The 10397-nt window shown below is 50.5% G+C and overlaps 1 protein-coding gene across 1 annotated transcript in view; it reads right to left on the bottom strand.

Moving 5' to 3' along the window:
* Positions 1–9932, bottom strand: part of Otof (otoferlin) — a 95590-nt gene extending 85658 nt beyond the window's left edge. Inside the window, exon 1 of the mRNA XM_021202511.2 lies at positions 9794–9932. Within this exon, the coding sequence (XP_021058170.1) occupies positions 9794–9872 (79 nt within the window). The 5' untranslated portion in view covers positions 9873–9932. The remainder of the gene's footprint in view (positions 1–9793) is intronic.
* Between the last annotated feature and the right edge of the window lie 465 nt (positions 9933–10397).

Below are 10397 nucleotides of genomic sequence, written 5' to 3'. Positions count from 1 at the left end.
TCATAACCATCCGTAACAAGATCTGACGCCCTCTTCTGGAGTGTCTGAAGACAGCTACAGTGTACTTACATATAATAAATAAATAAAAATGAGCAAGAATTTTAAAAAAAAATTAAAAAAAAAGATGTATTTAAAAAACAAAACAAAACAAAACAAAACAAAACAAAAAAAACCCAGCCTGCTGTAGGTTTTGTTGGGACTGAGTTCATTCTATAGAGTGGTTAATGGAGATCTGATACATTTATTATATGACCTTCCCTTCCTCTGACCAATAAGTTTGCTCTGTGTTTGGTGTCCTCTCGTTTCTCTCAGTGTTTTGTTTTTTATGCTAATGTCTTTGACAAAACTTGTTTCTGAATATTTTATACTTTATGCAATTGTAAATGTAATTACTTTTTAATTTCTTCATTCCAGCTGGCTGTTTTATAGAAGCATTTGTACGTCTCAATCCCGTGTCCTAAAAGCTGCTAGATTCCACTCATTGAAGTCATTTTTATGCAGGTTTCTTGGGCTTTTAAACACAAGCCAGTAAGGTCTTCATGAAAAATGGCAGTTTCCCTTCTTCCTTCGCAAGCTGCGTGAGTTTTGTTTTCTCTGTCTTACTGCACTGGCTAGAACGCCACTTACTAGTGAACAGAGACCATCGGGAGGCGTTTGTTCTGTCCAGGATGTGTGTGTGTGTGTGTGTGTGTGTGTGTGTGTGTGTGTCAGCTGGGTGGTTTGGGCGGTCCTTTCTCGTTTCTCTATTCGTGCTTTGCTGAGTGGTATTGAACTTTGTCTAATGATTTTCATGTAACTGTGGGTAGAGGCGTGCAGCTTTTCTCACTTATTCTGCTTACGTGGTAAAATGCTTCCATTTTATAAGTTTGAAAAGAACTTTGCTTTTCTGGGATAAAACCCGTGTGTCATGATGCACTGTTTTTATTTATTACTTCTCTGTGGGCTGATATTTTGTTAAGGGATTTTATATCTGCGCTTATGAGAGCCATTGGACACACAAGTGTGTGTGTGTGTGTGTATGTGTGTGTGTACGTGTGTGTGTGAGTGCATGAGTGTATGAGTGTGTGACTGTGTTTGTGAATGCATGTGTGAGTGTTTGCATGTGTGTATGCATGTGTGTTTATGTGTGTGTATGTGTGAGTCTATGTATGCATGTGAGTGTGATTATGTGTGAGTGTATTTATGTGTGAGTGTCTGTGTGTGTATACATGTGAATGTGTATGTGAGTGCATCTAAGTGTATGTGTGCATGTATGTATATGTGTGTGTACATGTGTGCATGTGTGCGCATATCTATTTTGAATGCGTGGGTGAGTGTGTATGTGAGTATATCTGAGTGCATGTGTGTGTATGTAAGTATGTGTGAGTATGTGTACATGTGTGCATGTGTGCGCATATCTATTGTGAATGTGTGTGAGTGTGTTTGTGCATGCATGCGTGTGTGTGTGCATGTATGTTTGAGTGTGTGTGTGAGTATGTGTGACTGTTTACGTATGAGGGTTTGTGTATGTAGGCCAGAGGTTGGTGGCTTCCTCATTTGCTCTCCACTTTATGTGAGGATTCAGGACCTATCCTGGAACCTGAGCTTGCTGATCCCATTCAGCTACTCTGCTAGCCAGCTTTCCCAGGGGTTCCAGGGAATCAGGGCGTCTCTACGTCCTGAGTGCTGAGATTACAGGTGGCCTCCGGGGCTGCCTGGCTTTTATGTGGGTGCTGGGGATCTGAGCTTCAGTCCTCATGCATGTGTAGCACACACTTTATCCAGCATCTATCTCTGTTTTGGCAAAATTTGAGCTTGTGGGAAGGAGGCCAGGGTCAAACCCAGAGCTGTGTGCACACCAGGTGCACACCCCACCACGCGTTACAGCCCCAGCCACTGGCTGATGCTGCCTAATGTCTTATTGGCGCTCTTGGTCCACAGGTTAGAAAGAAGACCATTATTTAATTGAAAAATATTCTGGGCTTTAAAAGATATAGTAATGCTATTGATTTTATAATTAATTTCATTATGGCCAAAGACCATACCCTGTGTTAATGTGCCCAACCTGAGGCCCGTGGGCCTTTTGGGCTCCACATTAGCTATGAATACGGCACACATTTGTAGATGACAATATCCCATTTTCAAAAGGTTGGACCTCGCTGGGAGTGTTCAGGATGTCAGTCTATTAAGTTTTCCTTAGTTATCAATGTGTAAGTGTGATATGTGTATGTGGCTGTACATGCCACTCACACATGTGGGGGTCAGAAGACATTATGGAGTTGATTTTCTCCTTAAGCCTCTGTGTGGGTTCCAACTCAGGTTGCCAAGCGTGCTAGTCCACCTCCCAGGCCCGGGTGTCAGCCTTCTGAAATGTAGGGGCACCCGAGCCCTGCAGCATATTGCTTATCACAATGACAGTACCATAGATATTTAAGACAAGTATGTGTTCTTCAGTTAGAGGCGTGATAACTCAGAAAACCCTGTTAGGGTGACGGCGGAGGAGGGATGTGTCAGGTCGCCCATCTCCCTAATGATTCTCTTGTCTGCTTGTTGGCAATTTCCTTTGGCAATAACCCATCATTCGCTGAAACAGAGTGCTCTTCTCTTTCTTATTGACAGGTAATGGCACAGTACAACAAAGAAATTCAACTCAAAATAAACTGCCTTCCTCACAAGACCACAGTCCTCAGGCCCCTTAAACCGTGTCCTAAAATCCAGCCGCTCACAGAGCTGGGCTGGGGGACTGGAGACTCCCCTCCTCACTCTGCTAACACTCAACAAGTCAGACTCAGACAGACTCACCTGTGAGAGGTGGCACAGGACAAGGATCTTAAGCCATATTTGAACTTATTGAACGCTATTTCTCTGACTCAGCACAAACCTTCTCCCGTGTGCCAGTGTCATTGGGTCCCACTTCTTAGACAGGATCATGGAGGCAGAGAAGGAGGAAATGTTGCCTTGGAGGCCAGGCCACAGATGCTGGGAGATAGGTTCTCCCAATACAGAGGCAGACGGAGATGCCTGCGACCGCAGCAAGCCACACGCTGTGCAGGGAACTCATTCTGTGCCAGGTACTATGAATATAATAAGGCATGAAGGGGGAATGACGGTTCACTTTCTCAAACGGAGTAAAAGCATCATTACAAGAACAATGCTGATTTTATCCTAAACTTTCACATTAAAAACAAAAAAAGGCAGGGGCTGGAGAGATGGCTCAGTGGTTAAGCTCACCGGCTGCTCTTCCAGAGGATGTGGGTTCAATTCCCAGCGCACACCTGGCGGCTCACAACCATCTGTACTGTAACTCCAGCTCCACCGCATCTGAAACCCTCTTCTGGCCTCAGCAGGTATGAGGAGTGCACGTGGGACAAAGAGTTACAAACAACACACACACACAAATAAAATACTAATACTAACAATTAAGATGGAAGCACTAATGGTCAGGAAGATCACAGGATATTCTGTGGAAGGTAGAACTGTGAAACATGGATCCACGTGAGAGCCATGTCTTCACGGCAGAATGACTACCTTTCCCTGTATAGGATGGGATGGCGTGCCTCCTTGCTAGCGTGATGTTTGCTCTCCCTGAGGTGGATGACTGAACACTTGACCAGGGCTGAGCCATCTGTGAATGGGGCATCCTTAGAGGATGGGCTGCCTCGTTTGTGTCAACTTGACACAAGCTAGAGGTACCTGAACAAAGGGAAACCTTAATTGAGATAATGCCTCTGTAAGTCATTTTCTTAATTAGTGATCAATGGGAGAGGGCCCAGCCCACTGAGGGTGGAACCGGCTCTTGGGTGATGGTCCTGGGTTCTATAAGAAAGCAAGCCATGAGGAGCAAGCCAGGAAGCAGCGCCCTCCACAGCCTCCATCAGCTCCTGCCTCCAGCTTCCTGGCCTGTTTGAGTTCCCGTCCTGACTTCTTTGGGTGATGAACAGCAATGACGAAGTGAAAACCAGATAAACCCTTTCCTCCCCAACTTGCTTTTTGGTCATGGTATTTCGTTACAGTAATAGGAACCCTCAGAGAGGGGAATCCAGGGCATCTGTCTTTCTCTATGTGGTAGGAAGTGGTGTATCTTCTTGAAGAATGGCCTATAGGGGCTCCCTGAAACACTTAAAGAGCTGGGAAGGCATCATAGTCTCTTGGGGTGGGATCATCACCGGCCCTCAGACTGCACAGTGACCCCTGTTGCTGACTGACCAGCTGCTGCTGGAAGTGGTCAAGGCTCCAATCCTGGGGTGCCCACACGGATGCTCACAGATCCAGAAGTTTGGCCTGATGTCTCTGTGTCTGTCAGCATTCAGGAGGCCAGAGGAGGACTGACAGCCCAGAGCAGTGCATTTGTTCCCAGCATCATTTTACCTCACACTATTTACCCATCTTTGCCTGGGACTCCACATCAGAATTCTGGCAGGGTCACCCGAGAGGCAAGGACAGAGATGATCTTAGTCTTATTTGAGCTTATTGATCCCTGCTTCTCAAAATCCAAATCCCTGTGTCCACAAGCCACACCTGCCTTCTATCCAGAGACCTCTTTTCCTACCCTCTCAATTACTCTGTCTATGAGCCGCCTTTCTTCTGAATACTAGGCCTCCCTTTTCCATCTAGTTATAACCTGCCCCGGCCTGCAATCTGGAATCAAATGGAATGCTCTTTTCTTTAAAATATATATATATATATATATATATATATATATATATATATATATGTTTTTTTTTTCGAGACAGGGTTTCTCTGTATAGCCCTGGCTGTCCTGGAACTCACTCTGTAGACCAGGCTGGCCTCGAACTCAGAAATCAGCCTGCCTCTGCCTCCTGAGTGCTGGGATTAAAGGCATGCGCCACCACTGCCCAACTTCCCGAACCAGCTCTTAGCACACACCTCCATACATGAGGAGTCACATCCACTTAGCAAACAGAGTTTGAAGGCTTCAGGGTGCCACCAAGACCCACTGGGTCCACAGTTAAGCATTTTCCAGCCTTGGCGCCACACAGCCAACTCCTAGACCCCTGGCGCACCTCCACACTCTACACTGCCCTATTCCTTTCTTTCTTTTTCCATTTTTGCACATGCATGTATAGTTTGTGTGAGTGTGAACACACGTATGCTTGCTCGTGGAGGCCCAAGGCTTCCAGGAGTCATCCTGTGTCACCTGCCCAACCTTATTCACTATGATAATCTTTCAGTCAAGCCCAGAGCTCACCCGTATGGCTACTCTCCATGTCTAGCTTGCTCTGGGGCTCTCTGCCTCTGCTGTCCCAGGGTGGAGCTGCAGGCAAGCTGTTGTGCCCACCTTGTATCCCATGAACATGGGGTTCTGGAGCTCTGAATTCTTGTGTGGCAAGCACTTTGCCCATGGAGCCATCTTTCCAGCCCCACACTAGTCTATTCTGTAGGCTCGTCCCTGCCATTCTCTGACCTGCACTCGGGTCAGCTTCCTGGCAGCGTATCCCCTCCCTTGACGGCCCTCCCAGACCCCACCCCTTCTGGCTGCGGGGTGGCTGGATGGGTGCTGCCTTCTGCCTCTGTCCTGCCTTGTCAGGGCTGCCAATCTCCTGTTTCCCTGGCTGTCCTCTGCCCTGCCACCCGTGCCTTCTCCTCTGCAATTCTTTGCGTGTTCAGTGATGAGGGCAGGGCTGTCCTTCCCCCTCGAGGGCCTCTTTGCTGTCCCATCAGGGTCCCCAGGGTCTAGAGCATATGGATGGTTCTCAAACACTATTTGTGGATGAACGAAGACTGGGTGAGTGGATGATTAACTGCTTGATTCACAAGACACATTAAAAGAAGCTTTCCCTGAGCTGGAAAACATTTTAACATCGAGGAGATGAAGGAAACTGAAGTGGACTGAGTACCTGGAAATTGCTCAGTTTTAAGGAACAGTGAAATATATGTTTTTTAATATCTATGACTTGAATGTTTCTAGATGAAATGATAGATTTTTTTTTTCAGGGTAATTGGCATGAGGGAATTAGAAGGGGATCATGGGCTGTGAGCCGAGGGTGTTGTGTGAGCCGAGGGTGTTGTGTGAGCCGAGGGCGTTGGAACTGCAAGCGCTTATGCTCCCTCCTCTTGTATATATTTGAAGCTTTTTATTATAATTTTTATCTGACCATGGAGTGGGTGTAGGTAGGAGAAGGCAGCTTTTTTGTTGCCAGTAGAGATGGACGTGATAAGCGAGCCTTCCCACTCTGGGGAATCGTTTGCAGGTTGGCTCTCTCCATACATTTCCAGCAGTGCTCACTGCGTGCCTTTGTAGCAGAAGATAATTTTACAGTCATTTTCATAGCATGAAAATACCTTCTCGTATCAAAGCAGGAGGGCCTAGGGAACGTTCTGGGTAGGATATCTGTTCACTACCAGGTCTGTGTCTGCTTGGGCTTACTCAGGGCAAAGGGGGAGGAGGAAGAGGAAGAAGAGGAGGAGGAGGAGGGAAGAAGAGGAAGGGGAGGAGGGTGGAAGGAAGAGAAAGAAAAGGAGGATCTCTCAATACCCTGGGATTTAGGCAAGAAGGTGTCCCCAGGTGTCCCCAGGTGTCCCCCAGGTGTCCCCAGGTGTGTTGGAGGGATGGGAGGATTCTGGGGACGTGATCCTTGTAGCTATGTCCAAAGCACAGCAGTGTGCCCACTCTGGCATGGACTGCAGCCGCTGTTCTGGGCAGGGCCCTCTGTCTTCTGCCTTCAGAAGAGGGCCACCTGCCCCATTCTCCAAGAGCAGAGGTGCTAGGATGGCCTAGGCAGGCAGGGAAACACTGAGGATGGGGGCCTTGGAGAGTCTGACTCCCTTCCTTGGGATGATGACAAAGGCAGTTCCAGAAAGAAGTCATAGTCACCAAGCAAGCAAGCAAACACGCAAACAAACAAACAAACAAACAAACAAGCCCTCTAGGTTACACTTGTCCTCAGGGAACACTCTCCCTGGGGCCATTCTATAACAAAGAAGTATACAGCCTCAGGCAGGAAGCCCTTGGCATCTTGGGAATCAGCAGTCGGTCTAGGTCAGTGTAGTAGGATGGAAGCTGGGGTGTGGGGAGGGGTGTGAAGATGAACCCCCACAGGAATCCTCACTACAGAGGACCTCCGAACCAGCAGGCAGGCCAGGTGAATGGGTGGAAGTCTGGAGGATTGTCATGTGCTTTAGCAGGAAGGCTCAGGGGAGAGAGGACAAGCTACCACTGGGATCTGGCAGCAGAGAGGTGGGGAGGTCACCAGGGCTGAGCACAAGGCAGAAGACAGACAGACAGGCAGACAGACAGCTCCCACCCTGTGATCTGTGGCTCTGGGGATTACTTGAGTTGAAGTAAGAGCAGAGAAACTAGAAGCCAGCAAGCATCCTGCACCTGACCTGCTCCTGAGGCGGCTCCTGCAGGCTGGAGGCCCCTCCATGCAATGGAGCTACTGTTTCCTATTTGCTGCTGGGAGGCCCAGGGTGAGGCAGGGTGGAGTCCATACCTCTTTGTTTCCCTGCAGCTCCTCAGGGCAGGACCTTCCTCTCCTTCACCCTTAGGTCCCATGCCAGCCCGTCACCCCGTCTGCTGCGGGCCTCATTTGAGGGGTTGGGAGCGATGGGGTGGGAAGCTCTATTTTCTAATTTTCCCCAATGCAGTGTGGTTAGAACATGGACTGGAGATGTCAGGAAGGCAAGAGCTGCTGGTCAGTTCCCTCCGAAATGTCAATATTAGCTGGTGTTTTGGGGGGCCCATAGTTACCACCTGCTGGGGTGTCTGCGTACGCTCTCTTTGGAGATCTGACTGCAGTCTTTCTTGTTGCTACTGCCCACCCTTCACCTCTTGCCCCAGAAGTTCTCCCTCTGACTATGAGGAGAGCATGGGTTACAAACAGCATGATTCCTGGGTGTTGGCTCTGGCAGTTCAAAGGAAGAGATAAAAGCTGGCCCTGGGGGACAGGCCCATAGTCTCAGCTACCGTAGAGGCTGATGTGTGCTCCAGGCGTGCCTGGGCTATAGAGTGAACTAAAGGCTGGAAAGGGGAGGTACACACGTGGGTCGGCAGTGGAGAGCTATGTAGCATGTGGGAGACCCTGGGTTCAACCTCCTAACACTGCCCCCTGCAAAGAGAAAAAAAAGTCTATGAGACTCTGATGTTCAGGATGCCCACTCCTTGTGGGCCCTGGAGGAGACAGAAGAGATTACAGGACTGGGTGGCCAGGATGCAGGCATGACAGTTGGGCCACTGTCCCTATCCCTCACTGACTCACTGACTGACCGGCTCTCTGGACCCTGGTTTCTCTTTCTGGGAAGGAGCCAGGCCCTGCACGGTCTGGTCTGTGCTGTTGCAACTGTAACCACTGAGTAGCCTAGGGCTAAGACTCAGGCCGGGGCTGTGTGTGGAATGCAGGGATGTACTTGTTCTAAAGCCAGCACAAGCCAGCAGGTGGCACACAGAGAGCTAGGCTGCTGCGGAGAAAGCAGCCACTGGGGTGGCCGGCAATGCAGTAGGTGGTCCAGCCCACTCTCTGGTCACTTCTGCCTGCCTTGCTGCAGCTGGAAGACATGGCTGGAACTTCCACCTGCTCTGTGACTGGCTGGCTGCAGGTGGTGAGCCCAGGGTCTGAGTGGGTGACACAGGGCGCCTGGAGAGGAGAGCCCAGGGTCTGAGTGGGTGACATAGGACGCCTGGAGACCCCCACTGGGATGTCTACTGACTCGCCCTGTCTCACAGCTCCCTCCTCGCAGACCTGCAGGGACAGTGTACATCCTGGTTTATATAGTTCCTTCCCTGTGACCCCTGTGGGGGAGGTGACGCCACATGGGAGAGCGGCACCTTGACCCTGGTCAAAGCGGCTAGGCAGGCTGAATTTTGCAGGGGTTGGTGGGCACAGAGATAAGCCCGACCTTGTGTTTCTCTACTTGATCCTCAGGGGCTGCCAGATACCCTGGACAAAGCCCAGTTTCAGCTCCTCGGCTCTTTGGAGCCCAGCTTCTGCACCCGCTCTGAGCTCCGGCTCACGTAGCCTCCATCTCTCCTTTCTCCAGCTCTGTTCCCGGCCTTGGGGAACATTGTTCCCAATTCTTCTCATGCCATCCTTCCCTTTGCTTGCTCCCTCTGCTGATCTCTCAGCCAGCAGCTGAGCATTGCTTCCTCCTGGAAGCCTTCTCTGACTGCTCGCTCCCAGTCTTAGTTGGGTAATCAGGTCCCCTTCTGCTTGGCATCACACACTTGTGTGCGCCTGCAACCTGTTTCCCTTACCCCACCAGATGTGGCTCTTTAGGACAGGGCCTTCCTTACTCTCATCTTCACATTTCTAGACCCCCAGATTTGGTATACAATAGGTCATAATACACAAGCTGAAGGAGGCTAGGAGGGGTTCACAGAGGAGAGGTTGGAGTAACGTCCCTGTCTAGAAACGGAAGGTCTAGAAAAGCCACAGTATCCTCCCCATGCTGGAGGGCAGGGTACCACTGGCTGCCATGGTTTCTACCAGCCACTCTGGTCTTTTCAGGCATAGACTCCTATTCAGCAGGCAGAAGCCAGTCTGGGAGTGGTGGTAGAAAAGGGGTCCCAGGAAGGTGCTGGGCTGGGGCCCTTAGTCCTGGGTCTGTGTGACCACAGGGATGGACCCCTCATTAAGCCAAGAATCTGTACTCTGCCAGGACCCTGGCGTGTTGACCCAGCAGGGATCATAGGAAACCTAAAGGCTGGTCAGGCCAGGGACAGGCAGGCACTCTTAAGAAGTCTTGTAGCCACAGCGTCATCCCTCCTCCCTGCCCTCTCCCATCCCTATCGGCTCACAGAATATGGGCTGAGCCAGCTTGCAGAACTGGTGTCCTCCTGAGACAGGGGCTACCTTACCTCGGAAAGTGACTTTGGCGATCCGGTCACCTCTGCCTCGGAGCTCTGAGACAGTCTTGAGGTGGACGATCAGGGCCATGCTGGCGGGGAGAGCCTGGGCAAGAGCAGCGGGAAGAAGCTCGCTGGTGGAGTGCGGCTCACACGCCTCCCTCTTCTCCAGGCTGCCGCTGCCTCCTGCTGCTGCCCACAGAGACCAAGGCAACCTAAGCAAGCTGCTCCTTCAGCTCATCAGCGCCAGCAGCCCCGGCAGCCCCGCCCCTCTGAGTTGTCAGCCCAGCATGTGTGTAGTGTGTGTGTGTGTGTGTGTGTGTGTGTGTGTGTGTGTGTGTGCTGTGCACCCAGCCAGGAGCCCAGGAATGCACACTGAATCCATTATTCAGCAGCACCAGCTCCTAGATAAAGCCCTGTCCGGCTTCAGGTGTCTCCTCCCAGCTCCTTGAATGGAAGTTCCTGCCACTTGGCAGGGCAAAGCAAGCTGTGCCTCTCAGAGCCAACAGATTGCAGAGGGCATGCAGATGGGCAGGTGTGGGGTCAGGCCACTTCTCATGGGGTCTGGAACGTCACGGTCTGAGCTTGAATGGGGCACTGGTCTCTTGGGCAGTAT

The sequence above is a fragment of the Mus pahari genome, chromosome 7 (genome assembly GCF_900095145.1).
Source record: "Mus pahari chromosome 7, PAHARI_EIJ_v1.1, whole genome shotgun sequence".
In the NCBI taxonomy this organism is placed as follows: Eukaryota; Metazoa; Chordata; class Mammalia; order Rodentia; family Muridae; genus Mus; species Mus pahari.
Note: the sequence above shows the minus strand (reverse complement) of the source record. Positions and strands in the feature narration are given on the sequence as shown.